This window comes from Lacerta agilis, chromosome 17, assembly GCF_009819535.1.
Source record: "Lacerta agilis isolate rLacAgi1 chromosome 17, rLacAgi1.pri, whole genome shotgun sequence".
Taxonomy (NCBI): Eukaryota; Metazoa; Chordata; class Lepidosauria; order Squamata; family Lacertidae; genus Lacerta; species Lacerta agilis.
Genome location: NC_046328.1, coordinates 36,660,117 through 36,685,160, shown reverse-complemented (window position 1 = coordinate 36,685,160; position 25,044 = coordinate 36,660,117). Strand labels below are relative to the sequence as shown.

General features: G+C 46.4%; 1 protein-coding gene across 1 annotated transcript; it reads left to right on the top strand.

Moving 5' to 3' along the window:
- Nucleotides 1-6,872: 6,872 nt before the first annotated feature.
- Nucleotides 6,873-22,984, top strand: ANXA9 (annexin A9). The gene is made up of 13 exons (XM_033136348.1): nucleotides 6,873-7,170; nucleotides 8,275-8,376; nucleotides 8,462-8,558; nucleotides 9,380-9,474; nucleotides 10,352-10,465; nucleotides 11,270-11,354; nucleotides 11,969-12,048; nucleotides 13,111-13,170; nucleotides 15,930-16,026; nucleotides 16,358-16,453; nucleotides 19,839-19,897; nucleotides 21,002-21,124; nucleotides 22,450-22,984. The coding sequence occupies exons 2-13, from the start codon at nucleotides 8,302-8,304 to the stop codon at nucleotides 22,510-22,512; spliced, it is 1,044 nt and encodes a 347-aa protein (XP_032992239.1). The 5' UTR covers nucleotides 6,873-7,170; nucleotides 8,275-8,301; the 3' UTR covers nucleotides 22,513-22,984.
- The last annotated feature ends 2,060 nt before the right edge of the window (nucleotides 22,985-25,044 follow it).

Below are 25,044 nucleotides of genomic sequence, written 5' to 3'. Positions count from 1 at the left end.
GCTTGATCCTGTTTTGCTTAAGAACCCAAGAAAAGAACTGGATCAGACCAAAGGTCCATCCAGACCACCGTCCTCTCTCCGAGAAAAAATGCTCCTTCTTGGATTCCCATAAACAGACCAGGCAGGCAGTACCTAAACCGAGTCAAGTCGTTTTATTACGGTCAGTTTGAGAGCCAGTTTGGTGTAGTGGTTAAGAGCGGCAGACTCGTAATCTGGGGAACCGGGTTCGCGTCTCCGCTCCTCCACATGCAGCTGCTGGGTGACCTTGGGCTAGTCACACTTCTCTGAAGTCTCTCAGCCCCACTCACCTCACAGAGTGTTTGTTGTGGGGGAGGAAGGGAAAGGAGAATGTTAGCCGCTTTGAGACTCCTTCGGGTAGTGAAAAGCGGGATATCAAATCCAAACTCTTCTTCTCTTCTTCTTCTTCAATGACCAGTTGACCGAGAGCCAGTGTGGTATAGTGGTTAAGAGCGGTAGACTCGTAATCTGGGGAACCGGGTTCGCGTCTCCGCTCCTCCACATGCAGCTGCTGGGTGACCTTGGGCTAGTCACACTTCTCTGAAGTCTCTCGGCCTCACTCAGCTCACAGAGTGTTTGTTGTGGGAGAAGGAAGGGAAAGGAGAATGTTAGCCGCTTTGAGACTCCTTCGGGTAGTGATAAAGCAGGATATCAAATCCAAACTCTTCTTCTTCTTCTTCTTCTTCAGTATCAAAACAAAACACCAATTGCAAAATTTTAAAGCTCAAGGCGAAATGAAATACTATTAAAAACACACATACATGAAAGATCCGTTCTGGGTGGACATTTATCTGTCAGAAAGGAAACCCTTGTGGGCTAGGAGTGTCCATCAGTCAACAGGAAGTCAGATTAGCCTCCACCAGAGCCGGGGCCTTTTCAACACTGGCTCCGGTCTGGTGGAACGCTCTGTCTCATGAGACCAGGGCCCTGCGGGATCTGATTTCTTTCCGCAGGGCCTGTAAGACAGAGTTGTTCCGCCTGGCCTTTGGCTTGGAATCAACTTGATCCCCTCCCCTTCTTTCCTTTTCCCTTCTATGATGGAACTCCTATTTGGGGACTTCCCTGGCTTTTTTCTGGCCCACGCAGGACCAGTCTGGATAGTCGGCCTCGGTGAAGATTTGACGTTTTCTTCCCCAAACAGTTTTTTTGATTTGAGTTTCTACTGAAATGAGGCTGCACTTCAATGTTGTATTTTTTAATCTTGTTTTTAAGTTGTATTTTAATCAATTGTTTTTATACCTGGTGTTAGCCGCCCTCAGCCTGGTCTTGGCTAGGGAGGGTGGGGTATAAATAATAATAATAATAATAATAATAATAATAATAATAATAATAATAATATGTTATAGTAATCCTGGGTGCTCATCATTGTATGTCATGTTTTTATTTTTTTATTTATGCTTTCCAGGTTTATACATTTCATTAATTTTACAATCATTTTAACGTTTCAAAACTTGACTTCCTTCCCCCTCTTCCTGCGGTTCCTTAAAATTATGGTTAATATCTTTTGCATATCCAAATTCAATTATTTTGCTCATTAATTTATCTACTTTAAATATATACTATTATAAAACTGCAGGTTATTACAATAATTCTGCCAATGTTGTTATCTGTTTACAATTTACAATTCATCTGTAAATATTGAATAAACCATTTCCGTTCTTTCATTAAAAGTTTGTTATATTGATTTCTTATATTTCCAGCCAGTTTCGCCATTTCTGCATATTCCATAAGTGTCTGTATCCATTCTTCCTTTGCTGGGACTTATTGTATGAATGTTGTATTTCAATGGCTGCTGCACAAAATCTGTGTGTTATACTGGGAGAAACTGCCAATACTCCAGTATATTTTTGGAGTATTGGCCGAATAAGATCAGAGCGCAAATCTCTATAAAATGTGCACTGGAGATTCAAGTGTCCTACAGTTTTAGTTCGGCCAGAGTCACAGGGACAGCATCTCTCCGATGGCCGAGACGTACTAGGCCAAGTTGTTCGTTCGTTTCCTTGAATAAATGCTTAACTTCACCGACAACAGAGATGTGCTTCTTTCCCCGCGGGCCTGCGTCAAACTCCGGCCCTGACGCCCCTGTCTGAAACCGTGGGGAGCTGCTGCCAATCAGTGCAGGCAGTATAGAGCTAAATGGGCCAAGGGTTTGGCTCAGGATCAGGCAGCTTCCTCTGTTCGTGGGGAAGGGAAAATTTTCCTTGTACACTTTGAAACCGATGTAACAGCTCATGGGTGTCTAAAGGGGGCGCCCTCTGTAAGGCCGCCATGCCATAGGTGCATAGAGTTGGAAGAGACCCCAAAGGACATCTAGTCTAACCCCTTGCAAGGCAGGAATCATAGCTGAAGGGTCGCTGACAGACAGCCATCCAACCTCTGCTTAAATTTACCCATCTGTATTCGTATAGTTAAAGCTATGGTTTTCCCAGTAGTAATGTACGGAAGTGAGAGCTGGACCATAAAGAAGGCTGATCGCCGAAGAATTGATGCTTTTGAATTATGGTGCTGGAGGAGACTCTTGAGAGTCCCATGGACTGCAAGAAGATCAAACCTATCCATTCTTAAAGAAATCAGCCCTGAGTGCTCACTGGAAGGACAGATCCTGAAGCTGAGGCTCCAATACTTTGGCCACCTCGTGAGAAGAGAAGACTCCCTGGAAAAGACCCTGATGTTGGGTAAGATGGAGGGCACAAGGAGAAGGGGACGACAGAGGATGAGATGGTTGGACAGTATTCTCGAAGCTACTAACATGAGTTTGGCCAAACTGCGGGAGGCAGTGAAGGATAGGGGTGCCTGGCGTGCTCTGGTCCATGGGGTCACGAAGAGTCGGACACGACTGAACAACAACAACAACTCCTGTTTGGCACCCAAGCGATTGTTTCCTAGGTTCCAGGTGACGATCTTCTCTTCTTCCAATGCAGCCTACGGGCTAAAAAATAATAATAGAATGTTCTCCACCCCTGGGTTTAGTAACAATAATCCTTTTCTCTTGATCTCTGTGTGTGGAAACACAACACAATGGTTAGGCAAGTTTTGACCTGTACGTTTTGCTCCCCGTCCCTTCCAGAGGGCATTGTAATCGTGTGTGTGTTTGTGCCTGTATTACAGCGGCTTACAAAGCAGAAATTGATCTGATCACAGCAACTGACGATGGCAGGAGCTGAAACCTTGCGCTATAAGCATTTAAAATTTCTATTTTGTTGCTGAAATAGATATATGTGGTTTTGGTGACTAACTGCATCCTATCAACTTATCTGAAGTGGTTTGATGCTTTTTAAATTTTATCTCTATCATCATATCTATCCCCCTATCCATCAGTGCAAGAGTTAGAGATGCTTAGAGTGTCGGATTAGGGACCCAGGAGAGACCAAGGTTCAAAACCTGCACTCGGCAATCAAGCTCATTGCGTGCCAGTTTTGGCCACCTGCTAAGCCTAAGCTACCTCACAGGGTTGTTGTGGGGATTGAACAAGGAGGTGGGGGAACCATGAACACAAAAAGTGAGATGTAAACGCAATCATAATAAAAAAAATTAAAAATGCTATTTATATTTTAAACAGAGGTTCGAGGGCTCTTTGGGGGAGACCCAGCCTGTCCTCGGTTTCCCCTTTGATGATCCTTGCTCAAGTTGAGTTGCGGCTTGCTAGCGTTGACCTAATTCCCTTTGGCATGCACCACTTTGCAACATCGCGTTGAGGCAAAGCAAACCATCGCCTCTGAACTTTCTGAGGACACTGCGGTATGTTGATCTCTGGGTTTTGATCCTTGCCGCCGCCTCGGCACTTCTGCTAACTCCTGTCCTCAGTCTTCTGCCTGCGGTATGGGAACAATCTTCCCAGCCCACACAATGAGGCCGTTGCACAGACGCATACCCTCCAACGTTTCTCCGACTGAAATAGGGGCGTCCCATTCCATAATGATTCCCCCCCCCTCTTATTTATACCTCCACACATCGTACTGGGTTGCCCCAGCCACTCTGGGCAGCTCCCAACATATATAAAAACAGAAGAAAACGTTTAAGGATTGCTTTCAGACGGCTTTTGGGTTGGATAACTCCATACCCTCCAACATTTCTCCAATGAAAATAGGGACATCCTAAGGGAAAACAGGATTTTCCGGGATCAAATGAGAAACTTGCATGCCTTCTCTAAATCAGGGATGTCCCTGGAAAATAGGGACACATGGAGGGTCTGCAGATGCCTTAAAATTGGGTTCTTCCAGACATCCTTTCAACTGTGCATTCGCAATGACTGGGGTTCATGATGACGGGATCGAGACAGTTATCTGCGATCCTGCCTGCAACAGTTTCGGGGCATCCATCGTATTCCGTCTCCAATCAATGCGTGTCCCTTATCCTCCTGCCAAAATCCCGTAACCTTCCTTACGACAAATGTTCCAGGTGTGTTTATTTTCTCTTCTACTGTTGCCAAGCTGCGCCGCGAAAGTGCTCCGCTCCAGACGGCAGTAACAGGGTAACATTGCAGAAGCTTCGCAGAGCAACTACGAAAGAGGACTGCGTTGTGGACGGCCCAGTATCGATCCACCGCTAATGTGCTATTATTTGTGTCAATGGTGTGTTGCAGAACACGCCTGGAGGGATCTGTTGGAAGTGAGAGAACTGTGCTTTTTGTTCTGGCATCCGTCTGTCAATGGAGGAGTGTGCCTTTGGGGGGTGAAGTCAAACTGTTGGAGAGTTACAAGCACCTGCTGTGTCTGTAGAGACCGATACAGGAGAGACATGTTTTGTTGCAGCCGGGGCAGACGAAGGCATCCGGTTGTGCTGCTGGAGTTGCACCATGTCATTTCTTCTCTCTACGTTTCTCCCAGCGGTCATTCATCCTCTGGTCACTGCTGACTGTCTCCATGCACTGTGGTCGCCTGCAAGGGATTCCCACATGGCTGCGGGAATGTTTAGGGATGCAGGAGAGGCTATATTGTTTAAGATATCCTATTTCAACTTGTGTTAACCAGTCTCGGAACTTAGCAGAGTTTTACATTCCCCTTTTAAACACACACAGCGGAAAGCTTGCTCAGACTCGCTAGAGTCTCTATAATAATACTGTCCTGGTATCTTCCCCTTAATCCCTCCCAAAATAAGACACGACACAGTCTTCTATAAAAGCATATAAAGAGTTTACTTACAAGTTATCATCTGTTCACAATCGGGTCCCAGAAGGCAGACTTTTAGCTTAGAAAATAGTATATACATCATTAGGAGACTATTCCTTAAGAGAGATAGCTCCTTCTAGTCTCTTGGCTGGAGGCCAAGAGAGCAGCTCTAAGCACATGTTGCTTTGCTGAAAGACGGTCGGAAAGGAGAGAGAAATGGTGGCTAGCCTGTGGTTTTGTATTACCTGCACAGGTGAATCCACACCCATCTCTAGTTACACAGAGGAAGCCCAGCCCAGCCCAGAATAAACAGGAAGTTTCGGCTAGCGGCCTGGGACCCCCTTCATGTCCACTCTAGCAATGTTGTGTTTGACTGCTCCTGTGTTTTACATGCCACAATGGCAAGGTTCATGTTGCCAGCCTTCATGTCTCACCTGCAGACGTCCACAGGCTGGGAATGTGGGTTTGGCAGAGCGCATCTTTGTGTGAGACTCTGTCCTGCCATGTGACGCTCCAATTCCTCCTGGCGCGGCACATTTTGAAGACGTTGAGGCGCTGCTCCTGACAGCTGTATGTTGCACATGACTCACTTCCATGTCGTTTTTAGGGGGGGGGAGAAGGAATTGACTAATATTCCATACTCTCTTGGGCAACATTTTTGTTTAGACAAGCCTGCCCAGAGATGTAAAATGTCGGCGTCCATTTTCCAGTTTACCACTGATTTTAACTTTATAAAGAAAACGTTTTAAATAATTGTTCTTAACCGTTCCTCACTGATCATTGCCGTTAAAAAGGCTGCCATTAAAAGGGGAAATTCGGACACCAAAAAGTTGTCGAGCTTTTTTTCAGTTTTGCCCAAAGTTGTTGTTGAGATTTCTAAGGAAATTTGCCAAAACGTAAACTTATGCCAAGAGGGACCGCGGGTGACGCTGTGGTCTAAACCACAGAGCCTAGGGCTTGCTGATCAGAAGGTCACCGGTTCGAATCAGAAGGTCGGTGGTTCGACGGGGTGAGCTCCCGTTGCTCGGTCCCAGCTCCTGCCAACCTAGCAGTTTGAAAGCACATCAAAGTGCAAGTAGATAAATAGGTACCGCTCTGGCGGGAAGGTAAACAGCTTTTCCGTGTGTTGCTCTGGTTCGCCAGAAGCGGCTTAATCATGCTGGCCACATGGCCTGGAAGCTGTACGCCGGCTCCATCGGCCAGTAAAGCGAGATGAGCGCCGCAACCCCAGAGTCGTCCGCGACTGGACCTAACGGTCAGGGGTCCCTTTACCTTTACCTTTTACACTTCCGCCATAGGTTGCCATACGTCCGGATTTTCCCAGACATTAGGTGATTTCCGCCTGGACACTGTTTCCGACAGCCAAATCCTGCCTGTGTCCGGGAAATTCCGGATGTATGGCAACCCTGGTTTGTATCTGAAGAAGTGTATCTGAAGAAGTGTGCATGCACACGAAAGCTCATACCAAGAACAAACTTAGTTGGTCTCTAAGGTGCCACTGGAAGGAGTTTTTGTTTGTTTGTTTGTTTGTTTGTTTGTACCCTGATTTTAATTCTTTCTGTAAGCAGCTTTTAGGCTGGTTGGTTTGTTTTCCCAGTCAAGGAGTGCCAGGATTTCACGAAATACCTGTAAGTAAATAAAGACATCTTCTTCCCAGGCTGATCTCTCTTCCACTTTAGACACCCATCCTGCCAATCACCTGTTCTCTCACCTGTCAGGTTTGGGCTCACGTCTCAGAAGGCTGCGGCACTGTCATTTTTTATTCCTGACGAACCATCCCTCCAGCCCGTCGAAAGTTCCTGGTTGCAGCCCCGCCAGGGATAGAAAGGAATTACGATACTTGGCAGCTTGCCTTGCGAAAGGCACAGACTTCTTGGCTTGAGTGCTACAGAACGGACTGGTTTTTCCTTCCTCCACTTATCGCGGGCTGGTCGGCAGAGGCCCTCCCTCAGGGTGCTGGGTGGAGGTGACTGTCACTGCCGTCCGCTCACGTAGGACAACACACTCGCTGCTGTCCGGGAGAGAGACACAAAAAAACAGACAGGTATGTTCTTCAGGCGTGGGGTTTTTTTGGGTGGTGGAGGGGGGGGGAGTCGCATTTGGGAGTTGCCAACTTTTAAAGACCAGTCCCGCTCCTCTGCCTTTGTAAGCTGCTTGTTGCATAGAAGACTGGCAGGGTGAAGACTTCGCCCACCGCCTCCACTCTGGGGAAAAAAGGTCTCACCTGCTTAATTCCTGCTGTTTAACATCATAGGAGTCAGGCAGCGGCTTTAGAAAGTTGGGGAGAATTTGGCAACCCACCTAGGGTCTGGGGTTCAGTTTAAGGCAGGCAGGTGGAATGATGGACTATTTCTCAAACTGACCCTGAATACAGAAATGTGAGGGGGGCGGGAGAGTAAATTTTCGAAAGTGGATTAGTCTCAAGCCATATTCCTCCTCAGTTACGGGTAGGTAGCCGTGTTGGTCTGCCATAGTCAAAACAAAATAAAAAATATAAAAAATTCCTTCCAGTAGCACCTTAGAGACCAACTAAGTTTGTTCTTGGTATGAGCTTTCGTGTGCATGCACACGAAAGCTCATACCAAGAACAAACTTAGTTGGTCTCTAAGGTGCTACTGGAAGGAATTTTTTATTTTATTTCATATTCCTCCTCAGTGAGACCTTAAGCAGGTGTCCCAAGGGATCTCTTGAGGGTTTGCGAGTGATAGAAATTAATGTGGTTTGATTAACTCTCTGATGCATGATGTGATTAAAAAAAAATCTACCTTGTCTCTTCTAACACTCTGATTAGTTGGATGTCCATGAGTCATTTTGTTTCAAGGGAGAAAGACTTTTCTCCATGTATTGCGGCTAGTATTCTCCAGGCAATTTCCCCCCAGTCCTCTTTTAAAGGCATCCAACTTGGTGGCCGTTGTCACCTCCAGTGGCAGGGAGTCCCACAGTTTTACTCTGCACTGCGCGAAGGAAGTCTTCCTTCCACCTGTCCTGAATCTTCCATCATTCAGCTTCGCTAGTGTTGCGACGGAGCTTTCTCAAGCTCAAACCTTAGCAAGCGTTAAGATTCCTCCATCTCAGACACAGACATCAAGTGGGATCTCTCTGTGCTGTCTAGCTTGCGATAACACCCCCCGTCTGTTGTTTTCGAAAGCTCGGATTTGGCAGCTGCGGGTGCAGGATGTCGCTGGTGAACGGAATCGAGAGACGACCCTTGGTCAACGAAATTCTCAGGCACCTGCCCCTTGCGGATAAGGTGAGTGGTTGGCTTGGCAGTCGCTGAATCACGGAGATTTCGGAGTTTCTGGTGACCATTCCATCTCTGTCTTATTTTGCTCTAGACAGCTGTTTGGGGCACTCTGGGGACTATCAGGCCCCACCTGAACTTTGAGGTGGAAAAAGATGTCCAAGCTCTCCTTGACGCTGTCAGCGGGAAAGGTAACGATCACAAATCACAGTTGTGGCATTCGTGTGTTGTGTCCTTGCTGGTTTTTTTCAACGTATGTGTGTCTGTATATATGTGTTTTGCAAATCCACAGAACAGCCCTGTAGCGATTTGACTGAAGGTCACTCAGTGAACTTTTTCTCTTAATGAGAAAGGAACTGAATGTGAGCCACTGCCCTCTATACTGCTTGACAGCGTCACATTCAGCTGAGTCTTAATTGATGCACGTCAGGACTCGAACCCGTAACCCTGGCATCTTACGAATGGCACCACGTAGGAGACTCCAGCCAAAAAAGCGGGATGTAAACTGACAGATCCCTTTTGTATAAAGCAGGGGTCAGCAACCTTTTTCAGCCGGGGGCCGCTCCACCGTCCCTCAGACCATGTGGTGGGCCGGACTATATTTTTTTTTTGGGGGGGGGAATGAACCAATTCCTATGCCCCACAAATAACCCAGAAATGCATTTTAAATAAAAGCACACATTCTACTCATGTAAAAACACCAGGCAGGCTCCACAAATAACCCAGAGATGCATTTTAAATAAAAGGACACATTCTACTCATGTAAAAACACGCTGATTCCCGGACTGTCCGTGGGCCGGATTGAGAAGGTGATTGGGCCGTATCCGGCTCATCATGGCCCTTAGTTTGCCTACCCCTGGTATAAAGTGTGTGGTTATGTATACATGTTTGATACATAAATGTGACTTCTCCTGTTACAGAATTGCAAGGGGGGTATTTATATATGTGAAGAACACATACAGAGAACCACGGTTTAGTGGTTAGCCTCTAAATTTGCTATCCATCGTGACAGGTGTCGAATATGTAACCGTCATTGACCTACTGACTAACAGGAGCAATGAACAGAGGCAGCAAATTGCTGAAGGGTTCCTGGATTTCACGAAACAGGTGAGGATGGGAAGGAGCAAACTCCTCTTAGATCTGGAGTTTTCTTGGGGGAAGGGAATCCTATATTAGGGGGTTTCAATCTGACCCTTCAAATGTTCACCTGAGTGTCAGCTTTCTATAAACTTTGGCTGGTTTGCCAGCTTTGGCCCATCTTCACTTTACCAGCCATAATAGCAATAATAATAATAACAACAACAACAACAACAACAACAACAACAACAATAACAATAATAATAATTTTTTATTTGCCCACCCATCTGGGTGGGTTTCCCCAGCCACTCTGGGTGGCTCCCAACAGAATATTAATAACACGATAAAATATTCAGACATTAAAAACTTCTCTAAACAGGGCTGCTTTCAGATGTCTTCTAAAAGTCAGATAGTTGTTTATTTCCTTGGCATCTGATGGGAGGGCGTTCCACAGGGCGGGCGCCACCACCGAGAAGGCCCTCTGCCTGGTTCCCTGTAGCTTTGCTTCTCGCAGAGAAAGAACCCCCAGAAGGCCCTCGGTGCTGGACCTCAGTGTCCGGGCAGAACGATGGGGGTGGAGACGCTCCTTCAGGTATACTGGGCCGAGGCCGTTTAGGGCTTTAAAGGTCAGCACCAACACTTTGAACTGTGTCCAGTGTGGTGTAGTGGTTAAGAGCGGTAGACTCGTAATCTGGTGAACCGGGTTCGCTTCCCCGCTCCTCCACATGCAGCTGCTGGGTGTCCTTGGGCTAGTCACACTTCTCTGAAGTCTCTCAGCCCCACTGTTGTGGGGGAGGAAGGGAAAGGAGAATGTTAGCCGCTTGGAGACTCCTTCGGGTAGTGATAAAGTGGGATATCAAATCCAAACTCTTCTTCCTCCTAAAGCGTTTCTATTTCCCCTCCTCAGGACCTTCTGAAAACCCTCAAAGCTGCTTTTCCCGGGCACCTAGAGGGAGTCATCATGGGTCTGCTGAAGCCGGCAGCTCAGTTTGATGCTCACGAAATCAACCTGGCCCTGAAGGTACGGCCATCGGTCCCTGTCTTGCTCAGTCAGGCCATTGGTGCACCTAGCTCTGCATTGCCTACACTGACTGGCAGCAGCTCCCGAGGCTTTCAAGGAAGGAGCATTTCATAGTCCCACCTGGAGATGCCCAGGGAATGGGAAGATTGAACTGGGCACCTTCCGCATACAAAGCAGGTGCTCTAACACTGAGCTTCCTGTAAACAGAAAGTAAGATTCTAGTCCTCATGTTTAAAGGGCCGATTCACATCAGGGGCTGCTTTCGCTTGCCCATCAAGCTCAGTATTGTCTACCCTGACTGGCAGCAGCTCTCCAGCAGAGAGATGCCCGAGATTGAACCCGGGACGCATTAGACTATGGCTTTGCCGGGTCTTTCATCCACCTGGTCCTACTGAGATGCAGTTGCTAGGCAACCACAACCTCCTCCATCCCGCACCATCTGAGAGCAAGAGGAGAGGGCAGCTTGCTTAGCCACCCCAGAATTTTAATCTGGTTTTAGTCTCTTGCTGTTTTAATTTTGGAAAATCTTAAATAATTGTTGCTAATTTTTCTTAGGAGTGACTTTATTCATTAACTTTTTGTTTTTTTTGCAAACTCCTTTGAGGGTGTGTGGGTTTTATTTTATTTTTTTTTAAAAATCAATATATGCATTTTATGAAATAATGATAAAAATACTTAGTAGCCTGGAAGCTGACCGCATCGGCTCCTCCTCTCGTGCAGCCCTTGAGCTCCCTCGCCTTTTCAAGTGTTTCCACACTTAAGCTGATAAGGAGGTTACTCAACAAACGCCCTTCCTCTTTTCAGGGCCTGGAGGCAGATACACTTTGCGAAATCCTCTCCACCCGAACCAGCCAGCAGCTCCGAGAGATCTTGGGTCGCTACAAGCGTGGTAAAGAAGGAATGAAATTTAAAAAGGATACACTTTCTTCCCCGTGTCTTTTAAAGGAAGCTAAGGGTGGAGGGTTGTGGAGAAATACCCGGTTTGGTTAAATTATCCGTGCTTTCTGAGAAACCCCAAATCATTACACCGATAGGCTGCAGATTTCAGGACAGGGGGAAAGCAAGTCATCCTTTGCGCAATGCATCGTTAACCTGCGGAACCTGCCGCCACAAGATGGCATCGTGGACTCTTTTTTTTTTTTTGGTAAAGCTGATTTTTTAAAAGAAGCACTTCATATTATTTTTATTTGATGTAAGCTGCCTTGGATGTGCTTGTGTTTAAAGGTGGGGTGTTTGTTTGTTTGTTTGTTTGTTTGTCCGAGCATCCTTTAAGATGCAACCTTGCTAGCATAAACAAGCCTCTCAAGCCAGCATATAAAAATGAGGTCATATTTAAAAAAACAAAACCCAGTAGAAAACAGAAAAGAGAGAGATAGGTCCCACCGTTTTTGTTCTTGCTTTAAATCCTAATAGCGGTGCTTAGCTCCTAAAAGCCTATCAGATCTGGGTAAAAAAAAAAACCATTTCTCTTTAATCCAAAATTGTTTCCTCCACTATGCCTAGATTTCAGTTTGGACCTCGAGAAGGACATCGCTTCGAGAACCAGCGGCTTCCTTCAGCGCCTCCTGGATGCCCTGATCAAGGTAAAAGGGGGGGGGGGAAGGACCATTCAGAGACACAGGTAATTTGTGTCTCTGGAGTAGGGGTGTCTTTAGATTGGGGGGGGGGAATCTCCTGCCCTTGCCCTGCTGTTCAAGCACTAAATCGGAGCAAACATCAGTCGGGAGAAAACCCAATTTGGGACATCTGCTCCGATTCATCCGTAAGGATCGGGTTTTCCCGGGTGAAAAGCGGAAGTGTGGTTTGAGCCTGAAGCTGGCCGTTCTCTAGGCCTGTTGAAATCGACAGAGCGGCTTGTAATGAAGATGTGTTAAAAAATTAGGAGGATAGAGGTGCGAAAAATAGCTAAAAATTTCGAGACCAGAGGAAGGGAAGGGTTCGAAAAGAAGAAATTTAGGAGTATAAAATTAGGTTGGAGTAAAGGAAAGTGAAAAGGACTTAGGAAAGTTTCAGAATAAGTTAGGAGCCGAGGTATAGAAAATAAAAGGAGTTAGTTAAGTGGAAATAGGATTGGTAAAATAAGAAGGAAAATGATTTTAGTGTTATATGACTTTGTTAAAAAAAAAGGTAAGAAAATGGAAAGAAAAAATGTAATATTGGAGTAAAATTAGATATGGCTATGAATTTGGAAAACTGATAAAGAGGATAGATAATGAAATCAACCGGGGGGGGGGGATCTGAGGAAGTCAAAGGGAAAATGAACTTGAGGAAAGGAAGAATATCTGGCCTACAGAAATGGGCCAGGCCTAAGCAATGATATTGAGTATGTTAATTATTGTTAAATGTGAAATGGTTATTGTCTTTCCTGGTGAGAGCGGGGAGTGAAAATCTGCTTCCCCCAGTGAGGGGGGGGGGAGGATGAAAATTTAACGATATTGTAAGGTGGTTAAAATTGTTAAAATCAATTTTAAAAAATTGAGGGGGGGGGGGAGAAATCGACAGAGCAGCTTGGAAACAGCTAGTTTAAATTGTTTTGGTTGTGATGGGAGGAATAAAGCCTAGTTAATCCGGATCCGACTCAAAGAGTGCCAATCTAGTGTCAATGTCATTGACGTCTGGTTTTCTGCTTTCTTTCTCCCACCCAGGGCGAACGGGAAAGGTACTCTGGGGTCATTGACTATGTCTTGATACGGCAAGATACGCAGGTGAGACGTCCAAGGCTGGGTATGGAGCTTATTCAGACCCCATGATCTCTCTGATAAATGCAAGCCCATCTTCTATCCAGTTGAAAATGAGATTACCCCATGGTTCGTAAAGGCAGGGGTGTAGCAAGGTAAATTGGTACCTAGGGCAAAAATAAAAATAAAAATTGTCAACCCCCCCCCCCCCCAGAGGTATGGGAAGGTCAGGTGGTACCCGGGGCGGAAAATTTCTTGTCAACCCCCCCATTGATTCCCCCCCCCCGCAAAAATGGTTTTACGTTATTTCATATTTTCTTACAAAGGAATAATAACAAGTAATAATAATAATAATAAAACTTTTATTTATATCCCGCCCTCCCCGGCCAAAGTCGGGCTCAGGGTGGCTAACATCAGATACATAACATTGGTATAAAATCAAACAATCATTAAATTACCTCCTGAAAACATCTCAAAATCAAATTAAAGTCTAATTAGATGGCTTTCCACAGGATTAGGGATGGGAACAGTAAGTGCTCCACTGAACTGAAATTTCAGCCTTCACGACATAGGAAAACAGTCAAGTGAACAGCTATTTTGGTGGAGGAGGGTCAAGATATTAACCAATATGCATGAAATTTCATATATAGCTATATAACCCCTAGTATAGTAAGATAAGACTTTCAGAGCAGGCATTTTCAAAAAAAAATTATCAAAAAAATATATATATTTTTTTCCAAAAAAAATTTGTTCCTTGGTAATTTGTCACCCCCTCCATTATGGAACCTGGGGCGGCCCACCCCCTCTTGCTACGCCCCTGCGTAAAGGCCAAATGCATCAGAATACACAAGGTTTGGGCCTGATCCTGCCGCAGAACTCTCCTCGTGCTTCCAAAGGATGGGTTCCGCCCATGCTCCCTCCGCATTTAATTTCTCATAAATTTCCCATCAAGCTGACCGAATGGCTTTAAGGAATTAGCTGCTTGTGCAGATTCGAGGTGCATTTGTGCATGCGATTATAGATGGTGAAGCAGCGATAAGGAATGCTTTTGCATAATCATATGCTCTGTTTTGTACGTATGACATGATTTTAAAAACGGCAGCTCTACAACCGCACCAATAAGGAGCTCTTCCTTGTCCCGCATACCAGCTGTGTGAGGTTAAATGAATAATGATGGAGTTGGGGGGGGGGAACCGGCTACACAGGATCAGAGATAATTAAGACCTAATAGGTTTGGGGGCTAAAGCCTCAGGGCTCCCCAGTTTCAATTAAGACTGGGTGTACTCCTTAAATGAGGCTCTGTTCTTACTCATGTTTAATACTGAGAGAGAGGAAAGGTACTGGAGCTCACATGTTCTATCCCTAATTTGAAGGTAGATCTAAACACAGGGAAACCCCTGCTATAAAAAAGTCAGAAATTAGATCGTTTTAACAAAAAGGGGGGAGGAACCTCTATGGAAAAATCGCTTTTTAAAATTTACTGCTCTCTGGCGCCATCTGTTGCATGTTTACAGCATATTCAAATCGCTGTTTCTATACTAATGTAGCTGAGTCCTCAGATATGCGAGGAGCAGACTCTGTGACTGGATGGTGCCGATTTCACTCTGTGCATGTTCCGGGGATTCCCTGCATTGCTTCTACATCCCATGTTTTGTAAGCGCAAGGCCTGTTGGTTTAAATCAGGGGTCAGCAACCCTCAGACCATGTGGTGTGGGCCGGACTATATTTTTTTGCGGGGGGAAAGAACGAATTCCTATGCCCCACAAATAACCCAGAGATGCATTTTAAATAAAAGCACGCATTCTACTCATGTAAAAACACCAGGCAGGCCCCACAAATAACCCAGAGATGCATTTTAAATAAAAGGACACATTCTGCTCATGTAAAAACACCAGGCAGGCCCCACAAATAACCCAGAGATGCATTTTAAATAAAAACACGCATTCTACTCATGTAAAAACACCAGGCAGGCCCCACAAATAACCCAGAGATGCATTTTAAATAAAAGCACGCATTCTCCTCATGTAAAAACACCAGGCAGGCCCCACAAATAACCCAGAGATGCATTTTAAATAAAAGCACGCATTCTACTCATGTAAAAACACCAGGCAGGCCCCACAAATAACCCAGAGATGCATTTTAAATAAAAACACGCATTCTACTCATGTAAAAACACCAGGCAGGCCCCACAAATAACCCAGAGATGCATTTTAAATAAAAACACGCATTCTACTCATGTAAAAACACCAGGCAGGCCCCACAAATAACCCAGAGATGCACTTTAAATAAAAGGACACATTCTACTCATGTAAAAACACAAGGAAGGCCCCACAAATAACCCAGAGATGCATTTTAAATAAAAGGACACATTCTCCTCATGTAAAAACACAAGGAAGGCCCCACAAATAATCCAGAGATGCACTTTAAATAAAAGCACACATTCTCCTCATGTAAAAACACCAGGCAGGCCCCACAAATAACCCAGAGATGCACTTTAAATAAATGGACACATTCTACTCATGTAAAAACACGCTGATTCCTGGACCGTCCGCAGGCCAGATTGAGAAGGTGATTGGGCCACATCCAGCCCACGGGCCTTAGGTTGCCTACCCCTGGTTTAAATAGGTCATGCGGCACTTCAAATAAGTCCAGGGCACTGGACTGAGTACTGATCCCTGAATTAAGTTGTTACGACAGACAGGGCTGTTGTTACTTCAAAAAAGGCCGTTGCTATTTCAACTGTGCAATTGTTTTGTTCAATGGTGTGTTTCTGTGGGTTCTTCCAGGCCCTCGTGGGTCCCGGAGGCGGCGACCCGGGCAGGTTGGATGAAAGCGAGTGGATCAGGATCCTAACCGAGCGGAGCCCCCAACATCTAAACAGAGGCAAGGCCTAGTTTGCAATGCTTGCAGTTGCTGCTTCCGGGGAGGGGAGCTGCGTTCAGCCATGCTGGCATTCTGTGCAATGTACTAAAACTGAGCCAATATTATATTCAGGGGCTCTTCCCTTCAGTGATTTTGCTTTCGAGGTGACCCCTTCGGAGTGTAAGGAATTCTCCCCCAATCCTCATCATGCGTTGAGCAGTGAATTGAAAATTCAAAAGATCCCTGCCTGAAACCCTGGGGAGCAGCTGCCGGTCTGTGTTGGCACTACTGAGCCAGGCAGACCGATGGCCTGGCTCTGTATAATACTCAGAATCCTTTCTTACTCCCACAGTGTTCATCTGGTACCACAAGATGACTGGGCTCCAGGTGGAGGAAGCCATGAAGAAGTACTTAGAGGGGAAGGCTCTCGAGGCTGGCTTGACCCTGGGTAGGTAAGGGGGCGTGGGCTGGATGTGGCCCCACAGAGCCTTTCTGTCTGTCCTGCTTGATGTGTGTGTGTGTGTACGAATGCCGGGATACCTTTGTCGGACCCCACCTGGAATCCTGTGTCCAGTTCTGGGCGCCACAGTTTAAGAAGGATGTTGACAAGCTGGAAGGTGTGCAGAGGAGGGCGACCAAGATGATCAAGGGTCTGGAAAACAAGCCTTATGAGGAACGGTTGAAGGAGCTGGGTATGCTTAGCCTGGAAAAGAGGAGACTGATAGGCATCTTCAAATATCTCATGGAAGAAGGAACAAGCTTCTTTTCTCCTGCTCTGGACGGTAGGACTCGAACCAATGGCTTCCAGTTACAGGAAAGGAGATTCCAATTAAACATCAGGAATAACTTTCTGATAGTAAGAGCTGTTTGACAGTGGAATAGCCTCCTTCTGGAGGTTGTGGACTCTCCTTCCTTGGAGATTTTTAAGCAGAGGTTGGATGGCCATCTGTCATGGATGTTGTAGCTGAGATGCAGGGGGTTGGACTAGATGACCCCCTGGGGTCCCTTACGACTCTACAATTCTGATTCTTTGTATGTGAATGATATCTATTTGTGAGCAGGGCATGTATGTCTAGCTACTCTTGTCTCTGGCCTCATCTGCCGTAAAGGAGTGCGGAAATAACACACCAAACATGCTCAGGGACACTCTTGTCCTTGACGATTTCATGTTTTCTGTAGAGAGGTCTGGCCAGCAACAAGCAGAAACGGTGAGATTATAGTCAGTGGCTCAGAAACCTGGGTTTGGATCAACTCAGGCAGAAACACTCATGGGATGGGCAAGTCTCTCGCTGTTGGCCTAGCCTCCCTCGCAGGATTGGTTGTGAGAATACAGTGGGGTGATTTCTCCCCCATAACCAACTGGGCATGACCCAGAGCAGTTTGGTTGAGCAGGAGGAAGTCAACAGGTCAAGTTGCTCCAGCACAGAGGTGTAATGTTGTGGAGGGCCTCACCTGGTGAATTTCTACCTGTGATACAACGTTCAGATTTCTGGGCATTGAGCTACAGGAGGATCTGTCCTGGATTGTTGACATAGGGGGGATTGCGAAGAAGGTGCAGCACAGACTGTATTTTTTGACAATTCTAACGAAAAACCATCTCCCGCAAAAGCTGCCGCTTGCCTTCTATCGCTGTGCCATTGAGAGTGTGCTCATGTATGGTTTATGTAGCCTATCTTGATTTCAGCAAGGCCTTTGACAAGGTGCCCCATGATGTTCTTGTAAAGAAGCTGGTAAAATGTGGGCTGGACAAGACTACCATTCAGTGGATTTGTAACTGGCTGACTGACCGAACACAAAGGGTACTCATTAACGGCTCCTCTTCATCCTGGAGAGAAGTGACTAGTGGGGTGCCACAGGGTTCTTTCTTGGGCCCAGTCTTATTCAACATCTTTATCAATGACTTGGATGATGGGCTTGAGAGCATCCTGATCAAGTTTGCAGATGACACCAAATTGGGAGGGGTGGCTAATACCCCTGAGGACAGGATCACACTTCAAAATGACCTTAACAGATTAGAGAACTGGGCCAAAGCAAACAAGATGAATTTTAACAGGGATAAATGTAAAGTACTACACTTGGGCAAAAAAAATGAAAGGCACAAATACAGGATGGGTGACACCTGGCTTGAGAGCAGTATGTGTGAAAAGGATCTAGGAGTCTTGGTAGACCATAAACTTGACATGAGTCAACAGTGTGATGCAGCAGCTAAAAAAGCCAATGCAATTCTGGGCTGCATCAATAGGAGTATAGCATCTAGATCAAGGGAAGTAATAGTCCCACTGTATTCCGCTCTGGTCAGACCTCACCTGGAATACTATGTCCAGTTCTGGGCACCACAGTTCAAGAGGGATACTGACAAGCTGGAACGTGTCCAGAGGAGGGCAACCAAAATGGTCAAAGGCCTGGAAACAATGCCTTATGAGGAACGGCTTAGGGAGCTGGGTATGTTTAGCCTGGAGAAGAGAAGGTTAAGGGGTGATATGATAGCCATGTTCAAATATATAAAAGGATGTCATATAGAGGAGGGGTGAAAGGTTGTTTTCTGCTGCTCCAGAGAAGCAGACATGGAGCAATGGATTCAAACTACAAGAAAGAAGATTCCACCTAAACATGAGGAAGAACTTCCTGACAGTGAGAGCTGTTCGGCAGTGGAATTTGCTGCCAAGGAGTGTGGTGGAGTCTCCTTCTTTGGAGGTCTTTAAGCGGAGGCTTGACAGCCATCTGTCAGGAATGCTTTGATGGTGTTTCCTGCTTGGCAGGGGGTTGGACTGGATGGCCCTTGGGGTCTCTTCCAACTCTAGGATTCTATGTGTGTGGTGTGGAAGCTGCACTTCTCGGGACAGGATTGTGTTGCGAAGAATTCTCAAGACAGCAGAGAGTTTTACTGGCTGTTCACTCTCTACCCTGGAACATATCTATACCATCAGGTGCCACAGAAAAGCGTTAGATATATCAAGAGACCCATCCCACCCTGGTCACCGTTTCTTTGAGCTCCTGCCATCGGGACGGAGATACAGGACAATGAAGGCGAGAACGAGCCGTCTCACAAGAACAGTTTCTTTCCTAGAGCAATTTTGGCCTTAAATGGAAACTCTGGACTCTGAAGTCATCTTATTTTATTTGTTATATTGTCCTGTGTTGTATTGTGTTTATTAGTATTTTTAAAAATTATGTGGAGTGCCTTATTTGAGTTGATATAGCAACCGAGGGATTTCGTCGTTTCCCGCAAGGGGACAATGACAATAAGGATCTATTCCAGGGGTGGCCAACTCCCAAGAGACTGCGATCTACTCACGGAGTTAAAAACTGGCAGTGATCTACCCCCCTTTTGAGGATTCAGGTCAAAGTTGTTGAGCTTTCTTTTAGGGAGGAAAGCCCTGTTTTGTGGGGTTCAGATCAAAGTTGCTGAGCTTTTAGGAAGGAGGAAGGCCCATTTTTAGGGGTTCAGGTCAAAGATGTTGAGCTCGTTTGATGGAGGAGGAAAGCCCCGCTTTTTGGGGATGCAGGGCAAAAATGTTGAGCTTCTTTGAGGGGAGCCAGTGATCTACCAGTGATCTACCACAGACGTCCAGTGATCTACTGGTAGATCACGATCTACCTGTTGGACGTGTCTGATCTATTCTATTCTATTCTATTCTATTCAAGACGCCTGAAAAGGTGGGGGGTTTTCGAAAAGAAAGATTGGCTTTTTGGGGTATGCTTCAGGTAACTGAAGATGGTTTTCAGGGACGATATGAGAACATGTTGGTCATCCGATTTGTTTATTATTATTATTATTATTATTATTATTATTATTATTATTATTATTATTCTAAATCCATGTTCTTTTGCAGTCTCCATCCTCAGAAACACCCCTCTCTATTTTGCCACAAAGCTCTACCAAGCGGTTAAGGTGAGGAGGATTAATCCACCTTTCTTTCTATCTTTCGCTCTGTCGCACAAGTGAATCCTTCCCTTTCTCTAGGAATTTGGATAAAGTGTTTAGGGCACCAAAATGGACTGCAGTCAGGGCATGGCTTGACGTGAAAAAGACTGCTCTGCTGCTGCTTTTGGATCGCAAATGAGACATGATATATTGCACATAGGTAAAGGTACCCCTGACCGTTTTTAGGTCCAGTCGCGGACGACTCTGTGGTTGCAGCGCTCATCTCACCCCATAGGCTGAGGGAGCAGACAGCTTCCGGGTCATGTGGCCAGCATGACTAAGCCACTTCTGGCGAAACCAGAACAGTGTACGGAAACGCCGTTTACCTTCCCGCCGGAGTGGTCCCTATTTATCTACTTGCACTTTGATGTGCTTTCGAATTGCTAGGTTGGCAGGGGCTGGGACCGTCACGGGGATTCGAACTGCCGACCTTCTGATCGGCCAGCCCTAGGCTCAGTGGTTTAGACCACAGCACCACCCGCAACCCTATTGCACATACGAACACCTTTAGAATCACACCGTGTTTCCTTTGTGCCCAAAATCGGCCGGGTGGCATAACGGAACGACAATGCCATTTGCGTAATTAATTGCGCAAGTTATAATTTTGTCACAGCGGATGGCGAGATGAAGAACGGAACGGGGGGGGCGTGGTTTAATGCCTCCTTACATCCCCAGTCAAGGTGCCGTTTGCCCTATGCCACAGCATTGCAAATAACCCCACCCAATTCACTAGCCTGTGAAAAAGAGCGAACCTATCCTTATGGCTGTGCCTGCCCCCCCAAAAAACTTTCTTAAACTGTGAGATTGCTGTGACACCTACAATATAAATGTGAAATAAAAAAAATCCTTCCAGTAGCACCTTAGAGACCAACTAAGTTTGTTCTTGGTATGAGCTTTCGTGTATCTGAAGAAGTGTGCATGCACACGAAAGCTCATACCAATAACAAACTTAGTTGGTCTCTAAGGTGCTACTGGAAGGAATTTTTCCATTGTGTTTCGACTATGGCAGACCAACACAGCTACGTACCTGTAATATAGGTATCCTAACCCTCACCTGTCCGCTCTTTAAAGGGTCCAGGAAGCAGCCCAAGAACTCTGGCCCGCATCCTGATTTCCCGTAGCGAAACTGACCTGCTCAGCATCCGCGCCGAGTTCAGGAAGCATTATGGGATTTCTCTCTACTCCTTCGTCCAGGTAAGGGCTCCGGGCTTTCTTTACTGTGGGTGGGGGTGGGTGGGGTGGGCAGAGATGGAGGGAGGAAGAGTAGGGGTCCAGGGTTGCTTCATCAGCATCACAACTCTCCCCTCCTTGAACTTTTCCATCCCAGCCAGTCCCTGAAACAACGTGCAAACTCGGAACCTGAGCCTGAGCTTGCTGATTTCCTCCTCCCTCCTGGTTCATTTTCTTTTTGTGCTGTGTCTTTTTTCCCCCTTAAGCGAGCTGTAAGAGGAGGGAGCCTTTTTTGGCTGAAAAGTGGGGATGTCTTTAAATGAAATTAATCTGCTTGGCCTATATGGGATATTTAGTTAGCTAGACCTTTCGTCTGATCCTACCGGGATCCCGTTATGCAGAGATTATTGTTGTTGTTGTTCAGTCGTTCAGTCGTGTCCGACTCTTCGTGACCCCATGGACCAGAGCATGCCAGGCACGCCTATCCTTCTCTGCCTCTCGCAGTTTGGCCAAACTCATGTTAGTAGCTTCGAGAACACTGTCCAATTATTATTAACAGCAGCTTATTAACAGAGATTATTAACAGCAGCTAAAAAAGCCAATGCAATTCTGGGCTGCATCAATAGGAGTATAGCGTCTAGATCAAGGGAGGTAATAGTACCACTATATTCTGCTCTGGTCAGACCTCACCTGGAATACTGTGTCCAGTTCTGGGCACCACAGTTCAAGAAGGATACTGACAAGCTGAACGTGTCCAGAGGAGGGCAACCAAAATGGTCAAAGGCCTGGAAACGATGCCTTATGAGGAACGGCTTAGGGAGCTGGGTATGTTTAGCCTGGAGAAGAGAAGGTTAAGGGGTGATATAATAGCCATGTTCAAATATATAAAAGGATGTCATATAGAGAAGGGAGAAAGGTTGTTTTCTGCTGCTCCAGAGAAGCGGACACGGGGCAATGGATTCAAACTACAAGAAAGAAGATTCCACCTAAACATTAGGAAGAACTTCCTGACAGTAAGAGCTGTTGGACAGTGGGATTTGCTGCCAAGGAGTGTGGTGGAGTCTCCTTCTTTGGAGGTCTTTAAGCGGAGGCTTGACAGCCATCTGTCAGGAATGCTTTGATGGTGTTTCCTGCTTGGCAGGGGGTTGGACTGGATGGCCCTTGTGGTCTCCTCCAACTCTAGGATTCTATGATTAACAGGGTTCTCTTGTCAGATATGCGTATGTTCCGGTCAGCAGAGGGAAATAGAATATCTCCCCTTTTGGATATAATTTCTTAATTCTGGGTGGGCTGTGCCCCTTACTCATTTACACAAAGCCTTCTAAAATCCTTTTTTTATCTTCCACCAGGCTGAAACGAATGGCAATTACCAGACCGCCTTGCTTGGTCTGTGCAGAGCTGAAGATCTGTAAGTTATGCCCTCTGATGACGAGCCTCTGTGCGCAAAAGCAGTCTACCTCTGAATACTAGGCAAACGCTTACACCAGCCAACCTCCCGAAGGCCCTGGAGTCCCGCCCAGAAGTCGCCCTCAGAGGATCTCGTCTTGCTGAGCCAATGCAAACTGTGTTTAAATTGGTTTGCGGACACTCAGCCATTTCTGTGCTGGGGGGGGGGGCAAAATGGAATGAATGGCTCACGAGTCGTGACGGTGAGATGCTACCGTCGACATCAGAGACCGTTTCTCCGACGGGACACTGCTGGCTGCTTTTTCTCCTTCACTGGGCGATACGAACCAATCAGGGATCCTGTGCTGATTTTACATTTACAGAAGGGTAAAGCTGGAATATGGAACATCCGTGGCCCTCCAGATGTGGTTGGACTCTTATCACCTATAGCCGGCGTTGGTAGAAGTTGTAGTCCCTCAATATCTGGGGAAGGGGCACAGACACCCCCCCCCCCGTATCCATCCCAGCAGCAAAGGATAACCTATCAGCCTTTCACAAGACCTGTAACATCCCCTTTCCTGGAACGGTGAAATTTCATATATATTGCAGGTCTTTCTGTCTTGGTAAGCTCACCTTTTCTCCATCACCTGACCTATTTAGCTCCACCCTTTCTTTAAAAATGAAGTAAGTGATAATAAAGTACCTCTGAGCATATAACAGTGTGTTTTTCACCCCCTCTTGAGGCAGATGTAAATGGCTCTGGCACCCCGCCCACCTCCCTGTTTTACAAACTTGAGCTGGGCTGTGCTCTCTCATCGGTCGATCCCTTTTATTGTTTAAAAACAGGCCGGGAAATTGCCTCGGTTAAATGAGGCAGCAGATTGGGTGCTAAGAATGGGAAAACTTGCAAAAACTGTGGGAGCAGGAATTTAGGAAGAGGAGTTCCTTCTTTTCCACCAGGCATGATGGGACAGTACAGCAGTCTTAGGAGAGGCAGACCGCTTGCTTCGTGTACAAAAAGGGAGCGTGTTTTCTTGTCTACCCTGCGAGGAAGACTAGGGTGAGAGAAAAAACAAAATCGAAAATTCTTTCTAGTAGCACCTTAGAGACCAACTGAGTTTGTTCCTGGTATGAGCTTTCGTGTGCATGCACACTTCTTCAGATACACTGAAACAGAAGTCGGTGAGAGTAGGGTGAGAGAGGCAGCTTCATGGATGAGTGGGGATTCGAACCCTGACCTCTCCCAAGTCTTAGACCAATTCTCTAACCACTGTACCATACTGGATCTCTACCCCACACTGGAGTTCCTGCTCCTCCATCCCTCATTATTTTAGGGGCACATCACGGCTGCCCCAAATATTTTTGTTGTCTTTCTTGGATTCAATTCCCGCCCAGTGTTTTTACCATCCACCATTGTAATTTTTTACGGGACGTGGGTGGCGCTGTGGGTTAAACCACAGAGCCTAGGGCTTGCCGATCAGAAGGTTGGCGATTCAAATCCCCTCGACGGGGTGAGCTCCCCTTGTTTGGTCCCTGCTCCTGTCAACCTAGCAGTTTGAAAGCATGTCAAAGTGCAAGTAGATAAATAGGTACCGCTCCGGAGGGAAGGTAAACGGTGTTTCCGTGCGCTGCTCTGGTTTCGCCAGAAGCGGTTTAGTCATGCTGGCCACATGACCCGGAAGCTGTACGCCGGATCCCTCGGCCAGTTAAGCGAGATGAGCGCCACAACCCCAGAGTCGGACACGACTGGACCTAATGGTTAGGGGTCCCTTTACCTTTACCTATTGTAGTTTTTAAAACAGCTCCTTTCTTCAAGTCCTTCTCCAATTATGCTCTTGGATTCCTGACAGAGACCTGAAGACTCATGGATTATCCCCATTCCTGCCCCCCACCCCAGGCTGCAGATAAAAACAACCTCAGCACTGGGCTGTGTAAAAATGTGGCAGCTAGACTGGTGACTGGGAGCGGCCGCCGAGACCACATAACACCGCTTTTGAAACACCTACATTGGCTCCTAGTACGTTTATGAGCACAATTCAAAGTGTTGGTGCTGACCTTGAAGGCCCTAAACGGCCTTGGCCCAGTATACCTGAAGGAGCGTCTCCACCCCTGTCGTTCTGCCCGGACACTGAGGTCCAGCGCCGAGGGCCTTCTGGCGGTTCCCTCACTGCGAGAAGCCAAGTTAAAGGGAACCAGGCAGAGGGCCTTCTCGGTGGTGGCGCCCTCCCTGTGGAACGCCCTCCCATCAGATGTCAAGGCAATAAGCAACTATCTGACTTTTAGAAGACATCTGAAGGCAGCCCTGTTTAGGGAAGCTTTTAATGTTGATGTTTTATCGTGTTTTTAATATTCTGTTGGGAGCTGCCCAGAGTGGCTGGGGAAACCCAGGCAGATGGGTGGGGTATAAATATATTATTATTATTATTATTATTATTATTATTATTATTATTATTATTACCTTAAAACGCATCCTGCTCCTCTCAGGACTCCAGTTCCCATCAGCCCCAGCCCCTAGAGGAGGGGTGGATGGGAAAAACAGGTGTTGTTGGACTCCAACT

Excerpts from the sequence above, each read along its gene's own strand:
- ANXA9 (XM_033136348.1), top strand. The coding sequence starts at position 8,302 with ATGTCGCTGGTGAACGGAATCGAGAGACGACCCTTGGTCAACGAAATT. Across the intron at positions 8,377-8,461 it reads ACCTGCCCCTTGCGGATAAG|ACAGCTGTTTGGGGCACTCT; the intron begins GTGAGTGGTTGG and ends ATTTTGCTCTAG. Across the intron at positions 16,454-19,838 it reads CGAGGCTGGCTTGACCCTGG|TCTCCATCCTCAGAAACACC; the intron begins GTAGGTAAGGGG and ends GTTCTTTTGCAG.